The sequence below is a fragment of the Saccostrea echinata genome, unplaced genomic scaffold, assembly GCF_033153115.1.
Source record: "Saccostrea echinata isolate AGI-Se365-2 ecotype Australia unplaced genomic scaffold, CSIRO_AGI_Sech_v1 ptg000037l, whole genome shotgun sequence".
In the NCBI taxonomy this organism is placed as follows: domain Eukaryota; kingdom Metazoa; phylum Mollusca; class Bivalvia; order Ostreida; family Ostreidae; genus Saccostrea; species Saccostrea echinata.
This window is the reverse complement of record NW_026889786.1, coordinates 301,299-329,271: the sequence shown is the minus strand read 5'-3', so window position 1 is coordinate 329,271 and position 27,973 is coordinate 301,299. Positions and strand designations below refer to the sequence as shown.

Below are 27,973 nucleotides of genomic sequence, written 5' to 3'. Positions count from 1 at the left end.
ACACAAGATAACATACATTCAGAATTTACTCAATATATAGAACAATGATCCAGTCAACATCTTTATAAACAAAAACAAAACATATAATTTTCGTTTAGCCTTTTTCAAACATTACAAGGTTTTCATTCATTACAGTTTCATATTCTCAATGTAAATATATTAAGTATAAAGTGACAAATTCTCATAGCAACAAATGGAATTTTGTCTTGGTGAATAACAACTTTGAAGTATAATGATGAGATGTCAATATTTATAGGATTACAAAAATGAATTAGAATGGAAAGGACTAGACATCCACGATTAATTTGGCAGGGGAAATGTCCCCCAAACTAGAAACGGGCATTTTAAGCTGGAGCTAGAGCTTTTGAAAGCAAAGTACATGTACTGTTTCTTTCAAAAAGTATACAGAAACATAAGTATACAATGTAATATCTAAAACACAAATCTTACACTACAATACAATAATTCTATTCTATTACATAAGAATAAATAAATAGTTCATTTGTAACGATATCTTCTGAAAATCCCGAAAACTCTATTCCTAACAATTTTTCAGACATATCGCTTTGCATTGCATTCTATTGAGTAATGATGTACACAAAAAAAATGACATGTGAGAATGAAACAGTAATCTTAGTGCAAATGTGCTTTAATACATGTTTTATGCTTTTAAAAGTCTACAAGTAATTCCCTAGTGCATAAAAAAAGATGACATGTATAATGATGATTTACAATGATTTTCTACCTGAACAACAAAAGTCTTCATATTAATCTTATATATTCAGAAACCTGATCTAAGTACAAAAATTTATCCTAGCACTTAAGATCTTTTTTTTTTGTTTTGCTCTGGAACATATGAATCCACAACACAGAGAACATCAAGAACCTCATGGGTGTACATTTTTTTTTTTTTGCATGGATAATAGATATATTAAAACACAGTATGAGTGAACATTGGCACAACAGAATCACAGGTCTATTAGGTTGCAGTTAATCAATGTTTATGAAATAATATTTACATGTAAATGTTCAGTATACATTTCAGTGTTCAAAAAATAGGTAAATAATAGTGGAAAATGAATTAAAACTTCCTTCTTTCAAAACAAAGTCAAGCAGAAATGAAATAAAACAAGACATGGTTTCAGGTGACTGTGCATCCTATAAACTCATGAAAACAAAAATGTTTAGAAAATGTAAGTATTAAGCCATATACTGCCTGATATAATAATCTACAAATATTGTAATCCAACTTGTATATGCAAATGAGAAATATCCAAGAGTTATATTTGCAAGAGAGAAATATTAGAGAGTTTTCCTAAATTCTTTTACTTATGAATAATTTATTGCCATGAACCATTTATGTACAATGTTTCTTACTCAGTCACAAAACTTTAGCGGTGGATGGATTTCAAACTGATAAATCACAAATAAAATTGTTGCGAATTATAGTTGATTTACAGTATTCATGATTGTAAGAAAAATCAACACTGAATTCAAACTGATGAGGTTTTTTTTTTAATTTCTTTTTTTTTAACTCTAATATTTACTACTAAACAAAACTATAACACTCTCTCATTAAAGGCAGTAGGAAGCTATTTCAGTTTCAGGGGGCACAACCTAACATAAAATTCTTAAAAAGCAAAAAAGAGGGGCATCAGATGTTCTTCAAGAGGCCCACAAATAAATAAGCATTGTTTTTTTTAATGTATTTGTACATACTAGTGAAATTACTGAGGGGATACAACTGTAAATTAGCCTCATTTTCAATTAATAGTAAACTATACACTGGCAAAATTATTGCTCCCCCCTTTTCCTAAAGGCCTATATTATTTTATTTTTACCCAGTCCTTTCAATCACACTAGCAAAAATTCAAAGCAAAATGATGAAACATGATGTAACATGTTTAAAATTAAAACAAAATTATCACAGATAACCACTAATTCTTGATGCCCACTCTACAACATGGCACAAACTCTTTTTGTTCAAGAGACCTGGAATATCTTGTAGGAATGTTAAACATTCTTACTGATCACTACACATTCTCTAGTGTTTTTCTCCATTATCTACAGGTTGGGGCTGATCTGGAAAGAAATACTTTTAATAGTATTATTTTGAATCATTTTTCTCATCTGTTTTTTATAGAGCAAAATAATATTTTTAACATTAATATATTTCAATTAATTATGTAAAAAGAGGTCTTATCTCTGTTCAAGCATAAAAAGAAGACACATCCCTGTTAATGCATGTGAATATTTTCTTATACTTCTATAATTATATAGTAATAATGTATCCAGTAAATTTCTCTGAATATTTTATAAGGTTACTTTACCTCTCACTACATGTGATACTAATTAACCTTTCTCAGTTTTTTTTTTATTTATACTTATATGTATGTCTGCATTTCCTTTCTTCCAAATTAAATACATGTATATACAGCAATAAATGCATGACAAGCATTTGTACTTTGTTTTTACTTTATAATTGGAACTATACCTTTAGGCCAGGGCTGAAACCCAAGGGCTACAGCCAGTTCATCTATACTGTACAGTCCATCATGATTAAAGTCAAATTTCTCAAGCTGTTGTGGTAAGGGGGGATCAGGCATGTAATCTTTAAGATCATCTGCATCAACAAGTCCATCTCCATTTTTGTCCCAGCGACGAACACCTAAGTCTAAGTCTGTAACATATATGTGATCAAAAATTACAAAGCTCACTCAACAAATGTTTTCCATTAGTAAGGCAAAATCTCACAACAAATGAATGTTCCAGTAGTGAGCATTGCTAGATGCAACATCTATGCAAGATTGGCCTGGGTAGGATACTAAGGAGTGGCTCTGTTTCAAAAATTTTAACTGTTTAATCACCCTGAAAAATGTACAGTGAGTCAAATCCAAAAAGTCCAAAGCATTTATGGAGTTTGCATCCCTAGATGCATCATCCATGCATGTTTTGTAACCATACAGCTTATAGTTAGTTTGGAATGGACCTGCTCCAAAAACTTTATCATGGTCACTTATCTGGAAAATGTAGGTCAGATTCTGAATTCAAAGCAAATCCATCAACTATGTAAGAAAGTCATCATAGGGCTTATAGCTACTTGAGAATGAGATTGATGAACTTTAACCTGCCCCAAAAACTTTAACATGTTTCAAAAACATTAACCTGGTCATTTTTCTGGAAACTATTGGCTGAAAATTCTTCTAGAAAATATTGGCCTGACTGGTACAATGAAACATATTAGATGCATCATCCATGCAACTCTAATCAATATAAGGCATAAAATTAATTATAAATAAATTTGTTCCAAGAACTTAAACCTGGGAGGCCTTTGCTGCTGGAAAATTAAATAAAACCCTCATTTTTATTTAATTTTCCTGATCAGCATTATTTTCTTAAAAGATGCATTAGATTGAAGTTTTCTTTGGAGAAGCAAAAAAAGAGATTTTTTTTCTCATAAAATCAAAATATTTTACTTACCATCGTATGTTTTCACAAGGGTCATATCAATAAACTTATGTAATGGTGCTGCAAAGAAAATATAGATTTATGTTAATTCTACTTTCATGTACAACACAAAAGTATACAGAAGCACTTTGAATATCTTATATCTACACTATATGAGTTTGTTTGAATGATTAGTTGAAATGCTATTTTATGCCAGAGAAAAATACATTTTTTAAAGGTGCTTGGACACAGATTTAAAGTTAATATTTTCTCAAATTTTCTGTATAATTTCATGACTTATATGTTGCTATAGCATTTCATACTAAAATATAATAAAAATCTTATTTCATCTCGTAGTTCTTGAAACTTCAAATTTCTGAACGCGTTTGATTGACTCATCCTTGCACTTTCACAAATTTTAATTTTATTCTTAATACTTAAGAAAAGTGGCAATTTTGTTGTGTATTAATGAAAAATATTAAAACTATAATCCGGAAAATTCAGAGTAGAAATGTTCAAAAGCAAAACCCACTCACAGTATTGTCAGTCCGTGCTCAGTGGTGTGTGCAGACTTTAACATTTGAACACACCCGGTGAATCGTAAACATTAACAATAACAGAGCTTGTGCCCTGTTTACAAAAACAGTTTACATTTCACAGATGTATTCAATTTGTTAAACTCTGTACACAACACTGAGCACGGGCTGACGATATTAGTGAGAGGTTTGCTTTCGCACATTTCTACTCTGAATTTTCTGGATTATAGATGTAATGTTTTTCATTAATACACAACAAAATCGCTTCTTTTCTTAAATGTTAAGGATAAAGATAAAATTTTATGAAAGTGCAAGGATGTGTTAATCAAACGTGTCCAGGAATTCGTAGTTCCAATAATTTCCAGATAAATAAGTTTTTAATTATATTTTCGTGTGAAATGCTATTGCAATATATAAGTCGTGATATTATACAGAAAATTTGAGAAAATATTAACTTCAAATCTGTGTCTAAGCACCTTTAAGTTCTTCCCATATAAATTTTCTTATTTCAAATACTAGACCCATAATTGATAATGATAGAACTGATAATTACCCTGCCCCTACAAAGTGAGGTAGAAGGATGTGGGGGTTGGGATATGATGTGAACAAATTACATTAGGATGCTTGAAAATCAAACTGAACTTGAGGTACTGTGAGTGAGCTCACAAAATAATACCCCCTGCTGCAATTTTTTTACTGCTCATTCCAATTTTGTAAATGTGACCTTGAACTTGCCAAAAAGACCTTGGTTAAAAAAAATTGACACATCCTCTGGTCATTAGAAATCTTTCAGTAAAATATGGACATGCAATATTTCTCCATCAGAAACTTCTTCTGCCACTGACATTGAACTTGCCATAACAACATTAGGTCAAGGTCAGGACACACTTGGAACATAAGCAATATCTGTTCCAAGTAGGAGCTTCCAGTGGTTCTCCATTACAAAGTCAAAGTTATAGCTTGCTGGAATGACCATGACAAACCCTCGGGTCATAAGCAATCTTTATACCTAGTATGAGCTTCATATGTTTCTCCATTAGAAAGTTATAGCCCGCACAAGATTGCATGAACAGACGAATGGATGGACAAGGTGATTCCTATATACCTCCCAAAACTTCGTTTGTGGGGCATATAAAAACATGTCCAAGGGCTTCATTGGCAACCTGACTTTCATGCAGAAACTCTGTAAAGCAGATTTTATTATTTTCTTCATATGCATCTTTGTAAGCCTTAATTGTTTCAATTTAACAACCTTAAATTTACTTTATCAACATGCCTGCAAATATTTATTTTATCCCCTCAAATTCACACTGTATACACCATATTTTAATCAAAAGAACTGAGGTGAGCTAATAAATGTACAGGAAGAAGTGAGTTTTGTAGTATGCTCTTACCTGGGGGGATTGAAGATACACTCCTGGTGGTAGATTTGTCAGAATCTCCTCCTAAAAAAAATTAGCTACATGTATTTCTTAAATTCAAACGAGACACTTTTGCCACTTTTTTCTTGGCATCTGTATCTGTCTTTTCATATTTTTTTCTCTGAAAACTAATCCCATTACCTGAATCCTTGTCTTTGACATCTACAGTCAACTGTGCTTTGCTGGTGAGGTTCTCCTCATCCCAAACTTGAAGTTCAAACACATATTGCCCAGCAACAATGTGGCCAGTCGCTGTGGTTATAGCCTCATCTTGTTGGGTAATTTTTAAGGATGTTGGCCCACTAAGAAATGAATTACAAGTTTAAAGTACTACATCTATGTATACAGGACTATGATAGACTTTTCCAAGTTCCACTTATCTATTTTAAGCACAAATTCATGGGAGAAAATTGGATGCTGTGTAATACATAACCACTGTATCAATACTGATATGCTTTGTATAGGTTTGGGAATTAAAGTTATCACTACCGGTACTTTTAATCTCTCAAGTCCATAATAAATACCAATATGCTTTGAATAGGTTCAGAAAATGAAACTTACCATTGCTTTATTTCACCAAAAAATGTCCTTACCTAATTTGTTCCCAGTGATATAGCATGATATTTTTATCATCAGTGCTGTTAACTCCACTAAGCACTATCTCATTTACTGGCAATGTAACTGTAACTTGTCCATCTGTTATTGCCTGTGGAGACTTATTTCCCAAACCCTCTGATTTTTTTTCATCAGGATTTGGAGCTACAGTAGTTGAAATGGGTAATTTTTTAGTTGTCACTGCTTCTGGTTGCAGTTTTGCACTGGAAGTAGCTGTTGTTTTTATTTCATGATTAGCTGGAATAGTTGTTGTCATCTGGCCTGTAATAAAATCTTTTTAATAACTATTTAAATATTTTACCATAAAATAAATGAAACTTTGCATTGTGATCTGAAATCTCTCAACATCTTAACAGCTGGAAAAAGGTCCATTCTACTGTCATACAGAAACTGTGAAGTGATATAGTATTCCTCCGTTTTTTAACCAAGAACATAATGTACATCCCTCCCTCCCACAATTACAATTCACAGTTTCCTAGACTTCTATGCAGTGTTGCCGTAAGAATATTAAATGAATAAAACCACTAACCAGAAGTCTCTGATGAGACTGTAGCTCTACTGGTCTGTTTGTATAACAAAAGAAAAGTAGCACTTGGATTTGAAACATTGCAACAGGCAACAATAAATAGAATTATGTATCTTAATGTAGTCTACTTCTGTGCCAAGTTATACTGAAATCAAATGAAAACTGTAGGAGGAGTAGCGTTTTGAAAGTATTTCAGGGAAATTTCTATTTTTAGTAACCATGACAACACCATTCACCCAAATAAAAAAAAAACAGAAATACATATTATGTATTGTAGTGTATTCTAACTGTGTGCCAAATTAGATTGAAATCCGACCAAAATTGTAGGAGGAGTAACGTTTAATGGAAATTTCACAAAAATTTCTATTTTAAGTAACCATGGAAACACTGTTCATTGAATTCAAAAACCAATGCAATAAATTATGTATCTTAGTATAGTCTTCTTGTATGCCTAATTATATTAAAAGCAGACTAAAACTGTAGCAGGAGTAGTGTTTTAAAGGAATTTCACAGAAATTTCTATTTTTAGTAACTATGGCAACACCGTCCATTGAATTCAAAAACCGATGCAATAAATTATGTATCTTAGTGTAATCTACTTGTAAGCCAAGTTATATTGAAATCGGACCAAAACTGTAGGAGAAGTAGCGTTTTAAAGGAATTTCACAGAAATTTCTATTTTTAGTAACCATGGCAACACTGTCCATCGAAATCAAAAACTGATGCACTAAATTATGTATCTTAGTGTAGTCTACTTGTGTGCCAAGTTATATTGAAATCAGACCAAAACTGTAGGAGGAGTAGCGTTTTAAAGGAATTTCACAGAAATTTCTATTTTTAGTAACCATGGCAACACCGTCCATCAAAATCAAAAACCGATGCACTAAATTATGTATCTTAGTGTAGTCTACTTGTGTGCCAAGTTACATTGAAATCAGACCAAAACTGTAGGAGGAGTAGCGTTTTAAAGGAATTTCACAGAAATTTCTATTTTTAGTAACCATGGCAACACCGTCCATCGAAATCAAAAACCGATGCACTAAATTATGTATCTTAGTGTAGTCTACTGGTGTGCCAAGTTATATTGAAATCGGACCAAAACTGTAGGAGGAGTAGCGTTTTGAGTAATTGTTTACAGACAGACGGACAGACAGACAGACAGACAGACGGACGGACGACGGACACCTTACTATCGCATAAGCTCTTCTGGTCTCTGACCAGTAGAGCTAAAAAATAGGATTGACAGTTTATATCAAATATAGTTCTTCATATCAAGATATTACAATATTAAAATTAAGACTATACATATTATATATACATATTATATTCCACACCTTTAAGCATATCTCTGTGGTCTTTGTCCAGTGAGGCAGAGAAATGTTGTAAAACCTCTACTGTCTTGGTGAGTTTAGTCACTGCATTGGACTGCTTGGTTACCTTACTCATTAATGTGTGGAGGTCAGTCTTCAGAACTTCAACAGACTGGTTCAGAGCCTAATTCAGAAAAAGCAGAGCATATTAATATATATATATATATATATATATATATATATATATATATATATATATATATATATATATATATATATATATATATAATACTGAATTATATGCATGTTTTGTACATGTGAATATTTTCACATTTTGAATAACCGATGTAGTAGCAAAAACAATATGCAAGGGATTATTCTGCACTATTTATTGCCTATATTGAATAAAATTCATACAAAAGCAGTAGTACTCTGGGAATAAATATGCACAAAATAACTGATGGTGTATTTGGTCATTTTAATGTACTGTAAACTACCCCACACATGAAAATAAGTGTTGCAAAATGATTGTCAGGTTATTTTTGAAGTATTACATGTATGTATTTTTGCAAGGATTGGCTCATATAGCTTAGGCCCCACCCTTGGGACACATATTTCACAATTTGTTAGTGGACTAAGTGCTCATTAAAACATCACAACACTTTGACTGCTATAGGTCCAGGAGTATATAGATTTTTGAAGATTGCATGAATTTTGATAATTCTGGCCCCCATGAAATTCACAACCTTTCCCCTTCATCCACAGATGTTTCAAACTAAAATTACTTTAAATTGCTTAACCCACTTTCAGCTGAAAATGTTCGAAAGATTATGCATTATAGCAGACGAAAAAGGATACCAGTATGTAACCTGAGTGATTCGGGTGACCTGAAAATACATGTACCTGTAAACTTGTTTTAATAGAATCAGCATCTGTCAAACCAAAGCCATTTTGGGACTCTTTCATCTAGTAATAAAGTACAAAAAAGTGGTTTCAGAAATACTAATAAATAATGAGATGGTTATCATACATGTTTTATTTTATTTGAAACAATCTAACAATTTTTACGGTTCAAATAATTTTAACAGCTAAAATTATATAAAGTTGATTACATGTTATCAAATTTGTAATAGTAAGATACAAATGACAGAATTAGGTGAAGTATATAAATAAACATATATTTAATGTATTCAAATCAATTTTTATTATTATTTACAGACATAAAAGTTGAAAAGAAAAAAAAATCCTAAGACTTTTATTTGAGGTAATCTTACCAATTTGAACTGACTCTTCAGTGTACCAACACTAGCCGTAATGTCATCTATCTTCAGTGATAAGTCATCCAAGGACTTAGAGGGACTTGTCCGATTGGCTAGACCCATGTCCTCTATCTAAACAATTATCAAACCTAACAAGTCAATTTAAGATATTTAGACTTTATGATTTTTCCCCCTTAAAATATATCAGGTTTTCTTTTTAACTTGAATAAGAAGTATCATTCTATCTAGCACTATACATTGCATCTTTTTTTTTTTCCTTCTTTTTCTCAGAAAATTTAAACTTATTCAGCTAATTTGATTTTTAAAAAAATCTACAATAAATCATACTTATATTTTATGCTTTTGACTGCAAAAAAAGATGGGGCAAAATTCCTCTGAATATATATGAAGTATGGATGCTTATTCAGGTGATAAACTTTACGAACCACTTGGTGTATGAGAACCTTTGTCTGCTCAGTTCCTTCCCTTGGACCATCACCCATGTCCTTGTGGTCCTTCATTATGGATGAATGGTCTCCAGTCAAGGAAGTTAAATCTTTCTGTAATTTAGCAGTGATGTTCTGTAGTGCTAGTAAGTAGACCTGGAAAACAACATAATTAATTCATTTAGGCATTGTCCATATTTAATACTTTTAGTATACAATTTCTATGAAGCTGGATTTCAACTTCTTCCCCCTCTCTCACCTCATGACTTGACAGCTTGGACTGAATTTTAGGCAGCTCAGACCATAAAGAGTTATTGACTATCTGAATCATATCTCCTAGTTTTTGTATTTTCTGCAAGAAAGAAGAAAAAAGATATACCTGCAAAAAGCATGCTTACAAGTTTACTAACAATCATTTAGAATGCCCCCCCCCCCCCCCCAATCATAGTTTCTTTTTCTTTTTTTGCACATTATACATGACAACTTATGCATCTTTTTAACAAAGTTGTACTTGTAGTAAAAATTCCAAGTCACCTCTCCTGAGCGCTTGTGTGGGACAAAAAAAATTCAAACGACAGAACAATGACCACTACAATTTTCAAAATAAATAAGCTTTTCTTACATTAAAATTCACACATCTTAAAAACAAATTTTAGCAATCAGTTTATTTTCTAATTATGTGGCTAAACAGTATACTAACTTGAAACTATAACTAAATACATGTAGCTATGACCAAATCATTTCCAGTTCTAATTAGTACTCGTTAAATGTGTCACGGCTCCACATGTAACACATCTACGGACTTAATGCTACAAATTATCCTCTCATTATAGTAGGAATGGGTATCGCCAAAAATTTTGTATCACGATTTTTCAAAAAAATATCAAGATAATTAATATCATGATATTTTTATAAGCACTTTTTACTATGATTTCAAAAGAATTTCCAAATTTTTTTTTCTAACAAATATATAGTGAAAAACCTAATTGCACCTATTTCTTTTTTATCTATTTATTAACAGAGCATGTTTGGATGCTTAGATGTCGTTGTTTTACTGTTTTATATTTTTTGCAATTCTGTTAAGTGTGAATCAAACGTTTGAACGAAATAATTATTTCCGTAATTTGTAATTAAATACTAAATACCGGTATTTTAGTATCCATATCACGATACATATTGCACAATAAAAAAATCATGATATACCAGTATACAAAAAAAAAAAAAAATTGTGCATCCCTACTCATTAGTAAAACTTACAGATGATATATCTGTATTAAGGTCAACATGTGACGACTCTCTGCCACCAGATTCCTGCCCACCACTAGCAGGCTACAAATAATGTACAGCTTTAGAGTAATCATAGTAAATATATTTACCATATATGTAAATTCAGACACAACACATTTTGAAACAAGAGGCCCAAGGGCCTTAACGGTCACCTGAGTATAACACAACAATTTAGAGGATCCATAGAGTATAAAATGAACTGAAAGGTGAAGCTTTGTTGCCCAAAAGCAAGAAAAATAGGGTGTTCAGGATCAACAAAATAATTAGTCTAGTATTCATTAACAGTTCATAAATTAGGTTCTAAACTGTTCCCCATTTATCACTCTCACCAGAGAGTATATTAACAAACTATCAGTGCTTCTGTACTCTTTTAATTCCTTGTGGAAATCTCTTACATTGGCCTGAGTAAGATCCTTGGTCTTTGATGAACATTTAAGGTACTGGTATTCCATCTTTAATAGCCTCAGATTCAATGAATTTGAATACATAACAAATGTGTACGGGTGGAATACTCAGTATATTTAGACATAATCTCCATTTATTACTATTAGCATGTAAGAATGGAACGTGTCCTAATTTATGACTTGACCTTTGTTGAAGAGTTATCTCCCTCTTTTTTTAAGTAATAAAAATCAATTTTAAAAAAAATATACGGTAAAATAATTGTTTTCAATTGTCATTCTATTTCTAATGATTTAAAGCATCTTTCCACCACAGTATTTATTGATACTCTTATTATTTGAATTTTTATTTAAAAAAATCACTTGTCTCCATAGACTTCAACAATTTCTATTAATTAAATACTGCTTAGTTAATTACATTTTTGAAACTTTCACTTGGTAAATCCTTTTCTACTGTAAAGTTTTTTGAATTAATATCAGAGTATTATATACGTGATTGATATTTAAGGATAGAGAATTAGGTCCTATTAGGGATGGAAAACCTTAATAAGACAAGTCTACCTGATCATTAAAACTATGAAAGTACTTTTTGTATTATACAATTAAAAATTCTTGCATAATTCTCTTATTCTATTAACCTTTCAAGTACATTATTTACAGTGATTAATTATCACAAGTAAATGGCAAAGGGGAATAACTCCTCTCAGTAGAATACAAATTAATAGAGCCCTGACCTGGACTAGAACACTTGACCAAATGGTCTTGATGTTCAAAAATCTGGTAAAAATACCCTTCCTTATTAAAACTTTTACTCTTTTTGCCTCTGATATGCCCAAGTGCAGAGAAGATTTTTAAAGCATTAATGCATTTTCACTATATAATAAATAGAGGCCCGCCCTAACATCAGAACCTCTGATCCAGGGGTCACGAAATTCACAATTTTGGAAAATGCATCCTTGCTTAACATAACCATGTATTTGTTTAAATAATACCCAGGAGAAGAGAAGAAGATTTTCAAAGAAATAATGCACTTTCACTATATGATCTATATAGCCCCGCCCTAGCACCAGAACCCCTGACCCTGGGGCTATGAATTTCACAATTTTGGTAGAGTCACTCTTGCTTATCATAACTATGAATTCAATTTGTTTCAATAATACCCAGGAGTAGAGAAGAAGATTTTCAAAGAAATAATGCACTTTCACTATATGATCTATATAGCCCTGCCCTAGGACCAGAACCCCTGACCCTGGAGTCATGAATTTCACAATTTTGGTAGAGGGCTCAATGCTTATTACAATCATGCCAACAGTTTGACTGCTTGATGTCCAGGAGTAAAGAAGAAGATTTTTAAAGAGTGCATTAATTTTGATGGTTTTGGCCCCACCCCTCAGGCCCCAGGGGGGCAGGGGCCACGAATTTCATAATTTTTGTTCCCCTTCACCCATAGATGCTATATGCCAAAATTGGTTGAAATTGGTTCACTGGTTCCAGAGAAGAAGCTGAAAATGTTCAAAAGTTTACGACTGACGGACAACGCACGACGACGGACAAAAAGAGATAGCAATAGGTCACCTGAGTGACTCAGGTGACCTAAAAAAATTAAAATTAGTATTTTGCTAGAAAAAATACTTCTTAAAAGACAAACAAAAAGATTGTTTGGATACACAACATACCTCCTCGTGAAGTTTTATTTCTGCTAACTCTTTTTCAACATTTTTCTTGAAGTTTATCAAGTCATCCACTGTTGACTTCATCGTCTTGACATCAACTCCTAAATTAGCAACAGTCTAAAAAAAAATTCAAAGATCAAGTACTCTTCTTGAATTGAATGTTACATCAGGAAAAGGCAAATAGTTAACTGGAATATGAATATAAAATACTCTACATGTATTTTCACAAGTAAACCATGTACAATAGCTCGAAAATTTTAAGGAAAAAAACTTAAATAACAACATAAAACAAAGTACTGCTTAACTTACTTTTGATATGACTGGAACTTGTGTGGTAAGTGTATTAACTTCATTTACTATCTGTTTACTGCCTGGTTGACTATTTCCAACTGCTGCAACAGCTGTGCTCAATGTGTCCATCTAATTGTTTTTTATTGAGACAAAAATGAAGTAAAAACAATTATTTATTCTAAGTGCAATTATTCAGCAATTAATCTACATGTGGTAAAACAAAAATAAAATGACTGTAGACCTTACTTTACTAGTGAGTGTGATCATGCGCTGTTTAATGGCTTCTATTTCTTGAGGGCTTTTGGTGATGTTGACTAGTGCCTTTTTTATATCATTCTGAATTTGTTGTTGTAAGTCCTCCATAGTGGTTTGTAGACTATGTCCTTTCACTGTAAAACAAAATTCAGAAACTCAACCTTTCTTCCTAAACAATAAATTTCTGTACAAAGAATATCAAATTCAATTTAAAAAGTTGTAACAATTATCTATTCATATCAAATTTTACAATTACATGTATAAAACTGATCACATTCCTTTGAACTTTGTTTTACAATCCCTTATGGTATTTCCAATCATTTTAGATCCCTTCCCCCACCCCTCTTCATTCTCACATTATCAGAATGAAACACTGAAGTATATAAATACAATCTTACATAAAAAAATTCACATTAAAAAAAAAACCAAGAATTGGCATTTGAAAATTTATAAAAAGAAACAAATTTTGTCCAATTAATAATATATACAAGAGGCCCATGGGCCACAACGCTCACCTGAGTAACTTTGGCCCTGCTGTTCTTCACCAGACTTTCCCCCATGTAATACACCTATTGTGGTCCCATCCTATCCCAAGGGTCATGATTTTAACAATTTAGAATCTACACTACCCCAGGATACTTCTACATTAGTTTCAGCTTTTCTGGCCCAGTGGTTCTTGTGAAGAAGATTTTTAAAGATTGTTTCTATATATTTCAATGTAAAACTTGGATTCCCCATTGTGGTCCCGCCCTACCCCCGGGGGTCATGATTTTAACAATTTAGAATCTACACTACCCCAAGATGCTTCCACATTAGTTTCAGCTTTTCTGGCCCAATGGTTCTTGAGAAGAAGATTTTTAAAGATTTTTTCTATATATTTCAATGTAAAACTTGGATTCCCCATTGTGGCCCCGCCCTACTCCCGGGGGTCATGATTTTAACAATTTAGAATCTACACTACCCCAAGATGCTTCCACATTAGTTTCAGCTTTTCTGGCCCAGTGGTTCTTGAGAAGAAGATTTTTAAAGATTTTTTCTATATATTTCAATGTAAAACTTGGATTCCCTATTGTGGCCCCGCCCTACCCCCGGGGGTCATGATTTTAAAAATTTAGAATCTACACTACCCCAGGATGCTTCCACATTAGTTTCAGCTTTTCTGGCCCTGTGGTTCTTGAGAAGAAGATTTTTAAAGATTTTTCCTATATATTTCAATGTAAAACATTGATTCCACATTGTGGCCCCGCCCTACCCCCGGGGGTCATGATTTGAACAATTTAGAATCTACACTACCCCAGGATGCTTCCATATAAGTTTCAGCTTTACTGGCCCTGTGGTTCTTGAGAAGAAGATTTTTTAATGACCCCACCCTATTTTTGTCTTCTCTTGATTACCTCCCCTTGTGAGGGGACTTGGCCCTTCATTTTAACAATTTAAATTCCCCTTCACCCAAGGATGCTTTGTACCAAGTTTGGTCAAAATTGGCCCAGTGGTTCTTGAGAAGAAGTCAAAAATGTGAAAAGTTTACAGACGGACGGACGGACGACGGACAAAATGTGATCAGAAAAGCTCACTTGAGCCTTCGGCTCAGGTGAGCTAAAAAAGCACAAAGATATTACCAACATACAATAACTAAAAATAAAATACAACACAGCAAAACTGACTGCATTAATCAGCAACATGAACAAATAATCACCTGTATTGATCTCCTCCCTGATTTTTTCAACACTTTCTTTCATTTGAAAATGCATGTACAACAATGCACCGGTAAATATGAAACATGTTACAACCATAAAAAATCCAAACACAGACAAACAGGTGGAACAGCATGACACTCGGCCCCTATTGTTTCAACAAGATTTCAAATGAAAAAGTGAGTTTTCAACATTTCATGTTACTGTCCATAACAAAAAGAAATATACTGATATAAAATCAACTTGTCAGGTGTTAATAAAGCAATATGGTCCATAATTACATGTACAATTTGATCAAATTATTATTACCAGTATACTTTTATCAATGTATACAAAAGTTTTCATTCAGATTCTAGAATACTATTTCTCCCTTTTTCTCAGTGGGGACATCATCAAAATCTATTTTGTAATCAATGTAATACATAGAGAAATGTGCAGTACTGTGCATCTGTCATTCTCAGTCACACGCTTGAAATCCATTTAAATGTTTGTACTCCCGGTTCAATTCATAAATAATAAACAAGTTCAATATCTTATGAACAAAGAAGATTCCGTACCTTAGTGACTTCCAAAATGGCTACCCAAGAAAATAATATGCAAACCAAAAATGAATTTTGTAGAAAAGTGGCAGATTTTTTTTTTAAAATAAAAGCGGTGGGTGGGAGATGGAGAAAAAAAGTGGTACAATTCCCGCATAAAATGGTACAGTCAACATGTATGGGCATTTATAAAACCAAATACAAGTCACACATTAAACAAAAGCATAGGTGTTTTGAAAGTTAACATATTTGCCAGAAGTGTCAAATGTCCATAGTATATTTGTATGTAAACATGCTCACGTAGGCCTAATGCATGATTATCTCAAGGGCGTCGGCAAAGGGGCGCGCCCCAATAATTTTGCCCCCCAAAAAATTAATTTTAAATGAGAAATACAGAATAACAAAATTTGTAATGGCGATATCTGTGGTCAATGGAGCAGCAACAATAACGGCAATCTGTGGTCAATGGAGCGGCAAAGTGTAAAAGCTATTTATCAATTGTTTGTTTACAAAGACGCAAATTGGGATGTACCTGTACCTGGCATGTGTAAACAATAATCATGGTATCCATCGCTACTAGCAAGTTTGCAACGAATTTTTCTTCAATCCCATAGCTAGCAACGTTTTTGGAAATTCTATGTTGGGTAGACTTTGGGCGAATTTGTTTCTCAAAAACTGGTTTTAGTTTTGAACCAGTTTTGTAAACTGTTCATTTGTTCCACAAACTGGTTTTAAACTAGTTTAAACCCAGAACCGGTTTTCTATTTGTTTCTGCTGTAACTGAAACCAGTTCGTTAAACCAACCAAACCACCTCCGATGGTGGTTTATTCGGTTTACGAAAGAGCGGGAAGTATTCCAGTATGGCGGTGATGAAAGGTGGTGACTATTTTAATAAAGAAAAAAGTTATAAATGATTGTTTTTTCGAGGACAAACAACTCTTTTTGACTTTAATGCCACATTCTGATGTTTTATAGAAGGCTTCAGAGAATAGATAAATGCTGCATGTTGTAATGGTGTTTGTTCAATGATAATGAACAGAAAATGTTAAATTTTCCTTTTCAAAAATAAGTTTTGAATCATTTGGACAAACTTTTAACATGTATGGTAAATTGTAGAACTTACTGTAAAGACGGTTTTATTGTTTGAAATCTAAAGAGTAGTACATGTATTATAAATACCTGAGTTTTTATATTTCCATGTGTTAAAAATGTGGAAATTGATCATTTGATGAATCTTTGAGGCATTATAAATATAAATACTGCATTTTAAGTAAGATAAACAAGGAAGAAAAAACTATAATTTCTTGGAATCTTTTATAAAGAAAAAGATTTTAACTTTATTTGCATGTGTAATTTGGTTAATATGTTCTAGCTCTTCATATTTCCATTTTTGGATAAAGTATGGTCGCCTTATTTTTAACATATCTGATATGTTTAAAGTCTGTAGTAAACGGTATTTTAAGGTTCCTACATTGTAAATACACATGAAAAACGTCATAAAATTCTTGCTATTCTATCTCTTTTTTTCATCAGCAGCATTATTTCCGCTTTAAATTTCCAATTAACATGATTAATATTAATATAATTAATCATGCATGCATCTTTTAGATGCCATCTTGTATAAACTGTTCATTTGTTTTACCAAGGTAAACCGGATCGAAACTTATAACCAGTTTAAAAACTAGTTTTAAACCTTAAACCAAAACCTGAACTAGTTTAGATGCAACAAATTCGCCCTTTACTTTACCGGTCCCCAGATCCGCAAGATCCGCACGCTCATTGCACTATGACGTAAGATTTACGTCACTCAACTGATTAGGGTTAGTTTTGCACATTTTTCGACTGGTTAGGGTTAGCCTTGCACCCACCTGAAAGATTAGGGTTAGTCCTTGCATAAGTTTTCGACTGATTAGGGTTAGTCTCGCATATATCCGAGAGATTAGGGTTAGTCCTCGCACATGGGTTAGTCTAACATGGTCTAGCATCCGCCTGGGAGATTTGGGTTAGTCCTCGCATACCACCCGAGAGATTAGGGTTAGTGTCTTGTTCTTTTAGATTAATTAAGAAATTCAGTTGCATCTGTATTTTTTGCAAGATCTTAATTCAGCTTCAACGACATCTCGTTGGTTTGTTTACATGAAAAAAATGGCTAAATACGAAAGAAACGGCACTAAGCATGCGCCGCACGCGCTTCGTTCACAATTATTTTTTGTCTTCTTTTCACTGAATAAACAACATTTATTACTTTTTTTCAGAAAACGAGGTTAAAAACTTCGTTTAAAAACGAAGTTTTAAACTAAACTTTTAACCGTAGAATTCGAATTTGGAGCCAAAAAGGCTTAAAACCTCATATTTTTTATTTTTTTCGATCGCTCATGCGATCTCATATATATTGAAGTCGCCTACGGCGACACTATATTTTAGCGCGTTTTTCTGGGGACCGGTAAAGTAAAGTCGTTCCCTATAACAGCAACAAAAAGTGTGTATGAAAGAAGGGCGGACAAGCAGCGTCTAAATGAATGAATTTTTACATAATCAAAACTTGAGCAAAAAGACTATTCTCAGAAAACAAGTGGAGAAAGTGTGGAAAAAAATGGAGCCCCTCCCCCACTTCCTGACACCTTCCCCTGCATATAACAGGCCTGTTCATTGTCTCACCAATCGGTCGATCAGTGTTCTGAAATCTTTGATGAATCGAAGTTGTAAGCTATTAAATTAAAGCAAAATACTAAAATACTGGGTAAATTACTTTTAAAACAACTTCAGTTGATTTTTTTTTAATAATGTCAAACGTATTTCTGCATTTCAAAGATGGAGGTATAATTCCCCTGTTCATTTTAAATTTCATAATTATGCTTCCTTTCAGCAAGTAACAATAATATTATACAATTATAGAAAATTATATGTATTTTAATCTTTACCTCGTCATTAACCTTTCAAAATCAAAGTACTGAAAGTACTCATGGGAGTTGAACATAGTAATGTGAAAGATTTAATAGGAAGTAAAGGAGCTATAGTGTCGGAACATTTTTTCATGCTTTAGATATAAGTCAACTATTGCAGATTTGACAGAGATACATGTACAACACCAAACATTAGAAATAATTTCAAAAACATTTGAATAACGAAGATCATGTGCCACAAAACTCACCTGAGTAACTTTAATGACTTTAACCGTGCTGTTCTTATTCAGATTTTCAAAAACTTTTACCACTTAATATTCCCATGCAGGGACGTAGCATCGTTTTTGAAAGGGGGGGGCTCGAAAATTCTATTTTTCTGGGTGTGGGGATAGGTCTTAAACTTCTTTCAGTATCAAATTTTACTCATACACTACTACATCACCCTTATTTGAATATTCTGCAACAAACGGGGGGGGGGGGGGGCGGACTTTCAATGAACATTTACAATATTAAAATTTTATAAAATTTCATGTTTGGAAAAAAGTGTGGGGGGGGGGGGGGCAGACCCCTCTCCCCTCCCCGATGCTACGTGCCTGTCATGAAAAAAATGTGTCCGCATAAATTAATATGGCGATATCAAACTCTTAGGGGTCTCTAAATCTACACAATATTAACAACAATGTTTTGCAATTATGAAGATTTTTTTCCTGTGCACATACATTCAACTTAAATCTAATTTATTTCATTTATTAAATATCCAAAATTCATTTTTAGCCAATTTCACATGCATAGGATCCATATAATATAAGAGCGCAGAACATTAACTGGCGAAATTAGAAATATGCAGCTTACGTTATTTAAATTTTCATCTGTTACAATCATAATGTTTAAAGAGAGACAATGAAATGGGCAGGTACAATCAACATGGACGTCCGAGAAAACATTGGATTAAAATTCTAGTTTGAAATTCATTTTCAATCCACCTGAGCTGTTTTCAAACCTAAAGTGTGAATGTATGATCCGAAAGACAAATAATTTCAATTCCCAAATACATGTTGTTTGACATTCATATTTATGACTACTTTAGCATATAATTTTAAGGATACGTAAAAGTAAAAGAAGACGGGGATTACTTTTTCAGGGAACGGCCATTTGATTCTAGAAGGGGGGGGGGTCAAAAATTGTCGAGTCAGATCATGCCTTCACATGATAGAATATATTTATTTCTAGGATGACAAAAGCTTTTTTTTTAGTTTTGTCTTCACTGAAAACTGTTTGATAAACAAAAGCAGGGAGGGGTTGTCAATTTAAAAGAAAATTTTCATATTTATTCCAAGATCGTTCAGGCCGCCTCCCTCCCAGCACACACATACACATACCATACAGAAATCAAATATTTGTCCATTTATATTTCTTTAAATACACTGGACAGAAAATTCTGATTTATATAAATTTCAAACTATTCCAAAATTGAAATTATTTGTCTTCTTGGTCAATCAGTAACATCGTATGTTCTTGCGTAGCTGAGGTGGATTGAAAATGAATTTCAAACTAGAATTTCAATCCAATGTTTTCTTGGACGTCCGTGTCAAATTGTACCCACCCAAATTGTTCCGCGGTCTTAATTTGTTAAGCAAACTGAATCAACACAACTTTGAATGGCTTGCATTCTAATGGTTCTATTGCAGCAAAGTTCTCTCAAAACAAGCGTAACTTTTCAAGTCATTTGGATGTAATATATGAATCAGCAAAATATTAATGGACATGCTGATACAGCTCGTCCCAATTTCTGAAAATAAAATCTTTATCTTCTGGGCTCCTTTCTTTAATTTTTCGAGCATTGATAATTTATTTCAAATACCTATGAAAGCATCTGAAGCACGACGCCCTCCCTACTCTCTTCTGAATATGTAGAAGATCCTTGGTGCCAACAACCAACTGGCACTTTTTATTTTCAATGTTACCATCACCAGACACTAAATCGTCATTTTTTTTCCTCTGATTGGAACAAGCAGTTGATATTATCTTTTGGGTATAACTGGTTCTTTTCGGACACAATAATTAATTTTTATAGAATTTTTGTATTTAATTTTTCTATCAAAATGTTTTTTTTTCTTTATAACTCAATCATTATGTATTTTTTTAACATCCCATAATTTTTAATTTCATGCGAAGAAATTTCTATATAAAAGTAAGTATCTCTGAATACTTTGCCTTTTCTTTGTTTGTTTTACATCTCTTCGAGAATTTTTACTCATAAATAGACACTACCACTTGCCAATGGAGGCTAGGGCTGCAAAGTTTTACCTATACAGGACACACAAAACCATTGAGCAGTGAGGGATTTTTTTTTTATTGGTGCCAGCATCTCCTGCGAAATGGAATCTCGATTTATACGGTCTCATCCGAAGGGTCCGTTTCTAAATGCATACCGCAGTGGGATTCGAACCCACGACGTAATGATAAACACATTACTTTGAATCTCTAGAGCAAACGATTTGAACAACTGTGCAACGCGAGTGACATTTACTATTTGTGATTTTGATTTGATACAAATTTCAGTGTAATTGAATTTCAGGTATACTATACAGCTGAGCTGGACAAGTTTTTCAAACTTTCAATGAATTAAAACGATCGACTTGAATCTGTTTTGATTTTTTAAAAATCAGATGTAGTTTAACGAGCTACTGCAAGAAATAAAACTGTTGTAATAATGAGGATCGATCTCTCTCACACATCGATCACTGGTCTTAATAAGCCATTGTGTCCGCACACGCATGTATTCATTCATTTTAATTGTTTTATTAATAAAATCAAATGAAACTTTTAATGATAACGTATTACTGCAATACACTTTTATATACAGACATGTTGAAATGCATTAATTAATGTAACACACGTTTTTCAAGTTCAATACTAGTGTTGTACACGTGACCCACTAAATGTTGATAAATTCATGAAATCTAAGATTAAAAATTAATGTCATCTGAAATTGTCACAAATTTACTTCTTTCTTTATAAGTAATTCTTATCTGCAGAGTGGTCAAAAACACTCAGTCTTGTCGGCAAGGTCGGAAAGGAATTTTCTGGACCGATAACGTACAAGAAAACTGTGGTCCAAACGACCCTTTAATTGAAACATTGAACGTGATGCAAATTTCTAAAACGCTGTGCCTAGGTAAGGGCCACAAAACGCCGAAAACGCACGTATGGTGCCGATTGTCGATCAAAATTGTTAAAGCAGGTCTCTGATTAGAGACTCTGTATCATAAGATTGGATTTTTTGTGAGAGCGAATATCATAAATTTTAAAAGACATCTTATTTTAGTGCTATTATTTTTTCCCTTTATCAGCGATTCAGCGTACAAAATAAGATTCATGTCTGACAAAACTTTGTCCAGTCTAACAGATCATTTGACTTTGTCATACCAAATGTCTGACAGTGATTCAAAAATTTTGACAACTCTGCCCTGAAAATCACTGCACGGTAAATTCATTTACAGTTGTGTAGACTTTACAGTTGTATTCTGTCCTAATGTACTTAGAAGTATAGGTGAAATATTTGCGAGATTTTGCCATGGTTTATTTCCTTCTTCACATGACTATTAATTGTTTGGAAGTTTGAAAAATAACAATAAAAAAGCAGTTTCAGTTTGTTATACGAATCTAACGTAAACGGTTATAATTTGTTGTTTTCCCACTTAAAATTTACATGTACATGTAGTTCAAATGCCTGACTCGGCTGTTCCGACTTATTTTATCAAGAATTTCATATATGTGAAATGCTTATAAATTTTATGCCACAGCATGAAAACAACTTGAAAACTCAAAAAGCTTACTCTGGTAATTTATCTTTAAGTTTCACCTTTCTGTTTACGTTAATCACCTTCTCTTCGATTTTCTTCCTCTTCGATGTTAAACGTATTAGGATTCAATATTAAATGAACAATTGTACATTTATATCCAAATCAATGAACATGTAATTTGTTTATTCTTTTGATGTTTATTGTATTACCAAATAAATATTGTTGAAAACTTCGAATATTTATGGCTAAAAAATAGGTATAATATTGATTGTGAAATAATTTTTACCACGCGTTAGTCAATGCAAAGAGGTTTCGCGCAGTCATATAGTTACATGTGCAGAGTTGTCGTTAATACTTCCATTTCATTGTTTATAGGTGCCGCTGTGTGTGCTGCAAGGGAGGTTCGTGACGACAATTTTCAACATTTTTTTTTAGTTCTGTATAGACCAATTTTAATTTAATCAAAATATAGTATTCAAATTAAGTTAAATGAAATTCAATTGCATTTAGTTTCATGTCATTTATCAAAGTTAGATAAATTCAGAAAATGGACTATTTTATGGCGGACGTTTATGCAAGTTTACATTGAATATCACAGGAGTAAATTGGTCGACACAGAAGCCCCACGGACGGCCACTATATAATCAATACAAATTACTGTGCTTAGAAAGCCCGTGATGACCAAGGGAGATTGAACATAGTTCAACTCCCAAAAATCCAAATTCAAACAAACTATCTCCTTGCTATTTAAAAATGACCCAGTTTTGTTTTATTTATAGCATATGTATCTTAAAACATGCACATAAAGCTTTTTTTTTGATTGTTGTTGCAAATTTAATTGTTCTTTTTTAATCAGGATATACCTCTAAGCTATTAACTTAAATGGAAAAATATCTAGATTTTGGCAGAATTTTTCATTATTTAGTTCATGTCACAAAAAGTTAGTTAGGATCAACCCCCTTTTCGATCCACTTCGCCTCCCCAATGTGAAATACTTGCCGACGCCGCTGTATCTTGAAGTGCATGAGAGTCTCCTTAATAAATAATATTCTTCACACCTACTTTAAATTAATCATATTTTAATTAAGTCACAACTTTAAAAATATGCAAAATTATGAACCATATCACTAGAAAATGCCTGATCTCATTTCAAACAAGTAATGATATAATGGCATGTCTTGTGTTGAAAACTCACTGTCTCATTAAATTCTTCCGATCTGTTATTAAAAATTCATCCACTTCAGAGGAATCAGATTCAGTGCGCAAAAGTTCGTGTCCATTTTTCGTCTTACGACGAGTTTTACCACTTCCAACTAAAGCGTCAAGTTCTCGACGCTTTTTCATTTTCTTCGATGGTTTGAAACCAACGTCTAAATTTCCCTGGGGGTCCAACATAGGACTTTAAAAAAGAAGACATAGGCCTAGAGAAATTTCAATCGATTTATGTTCTATCGAACGAAAACCCGGAAGTTACAAATACATATTAAGTCGTACAAGTAAAGCATCAAAACCATAATAACTCGTTCTTCAAATACTCCTCCCCTTTCACGTGCATAAAAATATCGAGTCCTGATAATTTTTTCAACGAAAGCAAGATCTTGATGGAGCATTATCCTGAATGTGATTAAAATCACCGGAGTATATGTACACATAGTGAAGAATCAAAGTATTGCTCCAATATTTGGCCCATATATAGTTTATTATAGAAAAGATAGCTACTTTATCATATGCTTTTCCTCCCTCAATAATAATGGCTGATGATCTTTTTTTCCCCTTGTCATGGAATTTTTCCTCTGTAGTGCCCCCCTAAAATAAATTGAAGCTAATTTATGCTTTTCCTCCCTCAATAATAATGGCTGATGATCTTTTTTCCCCTTGTCATGGAATTTTTCCTTGGTAGCCCCCCCCCCCCCCCCAAAAAAATTAAAAATTAAAAAAGGATATGTTTGGTAACCACCCCATCCACCCAAAAAACCTGAAATTACTTCCTTCTGCCTGTGGATTTGAAGCATTTTTTCATCAGAGAACAGAGGGATTACTGCACAGAAAAAAAGAAAGCATGATATGACATATCATTGGATGATCCTAAAATTTGAAGAAAAAAAATTCAGCATGGATAAAAGTAAACAATAAGATGGATACATGTTCTTTTAACCAAAGGGAAGGTAAACTGTGTGGTTCCACATGTACCTAGTACTATTAATTCAGAAAATGAAAGAAGGTTAATTTTAAAGATTTGACCTCAAGTCTTCAACTAACAGTTTTTCAAAATGGCTGAACTTGTAAAATGTGTAAATATGGCCAAAACGCAATCACTTTTTCTTCAATTTTTTAAACATTTAGAAATTAATATATATAAGAAAATAGCTATCAAAATGCATTTTGACCCTCTAAAATTCTCCTTCAAAAATTCTTGAGAGGGACATTAAACAACAATCAATCATTTTTATCAATCATTATTTATTTCAAAGGGTCATAATGACCTTTGGTTTTCAAGTTTGTGAAAACACTAAACAACAATACATTAAATTTCCTGCAAACAACATGTTTTAAATTAATCAATCAGTCTGTCCTTCCCCGAACAGCTTAACTCAGTGATTTATTTACCTTGACTTAACTGTTGCTGAAGGTCATTCACTTGATTGGAAAGCCAAACTGTGATGAAACCCATCACTGTCACTGAGCACACCAGTAACAAGAAAACCAGCATTTTGATGAACTGCCACAAGTTACAGACACCACCACCAGGAGAGGTGGAGGCAGCATAAGGGATCCTCTTCCTGGAAGGTACAGTATGAATTTTATTGTCAGTTATAATTGATAATATTAAATGACAATTAAGGCATCAAAATTCTTTTTTTTTTCTAAAAATAAGTTTGTAGAGATCTTACTGATGAACATGTGTATGCAGTTGCAGAAAATTTTCCCCAACATGGTGTAGAAAAGATGCAGAAATGAAGAGATTTAAAAAAAAGTGCAAATTTATTCTTAAAAAATCAACATGACAGGAATTAACATCTGTAAATTTGTTTTGGAAACCCCTTGAAATAAGCTGACAATAAATCTAATTGCTTTATAGCTTAGCCTTGAGTCTTCAGACATACAGAGGAATGGACACAATGGTTCCAGTACAGGGTATAATATTATCCCCTACAACTTTTTCTTTTTTGCATGCCATCTAGCAACATTTCAGTTAATGACAGTTGGATTTGCATCAGTGATCTTCCTTTTGCAACAAAGTCTGTTAATTTTGCCATTGATTTTATTCAAAACTTATATTTCAGTATGTTTTTTGCAAAATTAATTGCTAATTTTTGCATTAACATGTTTTGTGCTCTTTCCATCACCCTTAAAAATGCCCAATACATGTATAAAAACTTAAGTAAAACTAAAAACTAAATTTCAAGACAATTCTTTTTTAACAATCTATTTTTTTAAAAACAAAATCAAGGGGGGGGGGGGGGTATGATAATTGTTTCATTTCTCCAACCTCTAAAATCAGATCATATCAGTTATCATGTCTCACAGTATTTTTATTAAGCCTGCTCGTAATTAACCCATCATTGTCACCAATGACACTCACTTGAGACAGAGACCTAGACTCAAAAGGATGTGCAGTTTCACTGTCTTCACTTTCCTCAATTATCATCAGTTTACAGGTGGAAAGTCTTTTTATGGTTATTAATTAAAACCTTGATTATTCATTTAATTTTTTTCAATGAACATATGCAAGTTGCACATTGGAAATGTACAAAATCTATACCAATTTTGGATTGGGCCGATCTGTCTTAAAGGATTTTTATCACGTCTCAAAATTTTTTGATATGACAAAGTTTACATGTTATTAAAATCATATATTTAAAATTCTTTGCTAGAAAATTAATATTTTTGATGATTCAGCGATTCAAAGTTTAAATTTCTCAACATGCATATTTTGATCGCCAATGTTATGCGCCATTGCTCTGACGTCATAGGTGTCAATCCTGGTCAAGCAAAGTACTAATATTGTTATACAAAAGGGGTACCCATACAAAAGGGCTCATTTGTTGCGTCTGTTAAACCTGTTAGAAAAAAATTAAGTGATAATTGGATAACTGACAGCTAGTAAGGTATAATTTGTGGCTTTATGATGCACAAATGTGCACAAGAAAGATTTTAGGAAGATTTTTTCTCCCACATTTCCTGGACTTGGTCAAGAGATGAAGGGGGGGGGGGCTTTTTCTGCAAACGCGAGGGCGTTTATCTCCATTCAGAACAATCGTTTTGCCCGATCACGATTTTTTTCTGTACTATAAAATGTTTTAATGAAAAGATACCTTTTTTGAAATAAATAAATGATCAACACGCATTTTTTAAAAGTCGCACAGAATTTAGTAGGAATGTTGTGAACTTCTTAATGGCGTACGGTGCCATTGAAGAAGTGTCATTTTGAGTACATGATATTCACTGCTGGAACAGACAGAAGATATACAGGAATTTATTTATATATAATAAATTGAAATAATTCAGAAGGAGAATTTAAAATTCCCATATTTATAAATGTTTATGAAGTTAAGCTTTAGTGATTCGTTCTATTTTATTTTAGTCGAAGTCCCGAGTTGTCAATGGCTTCATCTTCAGTGACCTCTCCAATTATCGGCTTATTTTCTGGTAATATTTCCCTGCTAGATGTTCATACTTAAAAGATTGACCGTCTATAACCAAAGAAATATGGTTGATGTCAAAATTTTGAACCGGCCATGTTGTGTAGTCTATTTACTTAACATAAAAATCTATTCAACATAGTTTTTCTTACGATAAGCTTTACAAGTTCCAATTTACCATCGACACCTATGACGTTTCAGTACTATGTGACCAGTATCTAATTAGTGGAGATTTTTACTTCGAGTACTATATTACGGGCATTTTATCATCTTACTACAACCGTTTTCAAAATAATTTCATAATGAAACGATAATTATATGTTTTAAGAATATAAAAATGGTTCATTTTAAAGAAATTTTGATACGTGATAAAAACCCTTTAAGTCTTGGGCCGACCCGTCTAGGGCGAGGTGTTATTGGGCCTAAATGTCTATGGGCCGAGGTGTCTTCACATTCCCATCCCATATTGGTCTGGTTTACAGGTACGTTAATAGGTCGACTTAATTTGCACGTACAGCTAATGTAGATTCTACTCAACTTAAAATATATATATATATATTGTGCATGTAATTAAAACGTGTTAAAAAATCAATTACAACATTTCTTTTACCTTCGAACTTGTTTCTTCCCTTTAAGAGGAGGTAGCTGAAGCTCATCAGTCTCCGATGAATCGTCGAGGAGGTTCATCATGATATCCTCTCTCTGAATGTGACCATTACTTCCGGGCTTCATCTTGAAATCTATGTTTTCATTATACACTTCTCTATATTGATTTGGTAACAACTTCTTCAACTTTGACAAGTTTTTTGGGAAACTTTTTACAAACAGGAAGTTGTTCAATTGCTGATTAGATTGTACTATAAATATTCGTCCTGCTGATTCTTTTACCAGGGAAATCCGCACATATAATTTTACTGTTT

General features: G+C 32.9%; 1 protein-coding gene across 2 annotated transcripts; it reads right to left on the bottom strand.

The window, feature by feature from the left end:
* Positions 1-8: 8 nt before the first annotated feature.
* LOC133200114 (uncharacterized) lies at positions 9-27,886 on the bottom strand. 2 transcript variants are annotated; one of them, XM_061335859.1, is made up of 17 exons: positions 27,664-27,886; positions 25,018-25,190; positions 13,459-13,601; positions 13,231-13,341; positions 12,925-13,038; positions 10,818-10,889; positions 9,820-9,912; positions 9,561-9,716; positions 9,130-9,246; positions 8,759-8,821; positions 7,880-8,039; positions 5,998-6,280; positions 5,546-5,706; positions 5,378-5,428; positions 3,481-3,528; positions 2,495-2,680; positions 9-2,082 (listed from the first exon to the last, which is right to left on the bottom strand). In XM_061335859.1, exons 1-17 carry the CDS (start codon positions 27,783-27,785, stop codon positions 2,045-2,047), a joined length of 2,091 nt encoding a protein of 696 aa, XP_061191843.1. In that variant the 5' UTR covers positions 27,786-27,886; the 3' UTR covers positions 9-2,044. The 2 variants fall into 2 exon arrangements, with proteins under 2 accessions (XP_061191843.1, XP_061191842.1); XM_061335858.1 differs by lacking the exons at positions 25,018-25,190; positions 27,664-27,886 and adding exons at positions 15,164-15,309; positions 23,606-23,878.
* Positions 27,887-27,973: the final 87 nt, after the last annotated feature.

What these genes read in the sequence shown, in the direction of transcription:
- LOC133200114 (XM_061335858.1), bottom strand. Translation starts at nt 23,805, where the DNA reads ATGTTGGACCCCCAGGGAAATTTAGACGTTGGTTTCAAACCATCGAAG. An exon ending in CAGGGAGGAGATCAATACAG is followed by an intron (nt 13,602 to 15,163) that starts GTGATTATTTGT and finishes TTTGTTTTACAG; the next exon opens with TGAAAGGACATAGTCTACAA. An exon ending in TGATCACACTCACTAGTAAA is followed by an intron (nt 13,342 to 13,458) that starts GTAAGGTCTACA and finishes AAAAACAATTAG; the next exon opens with ATGGACACATTGAGCACAGC.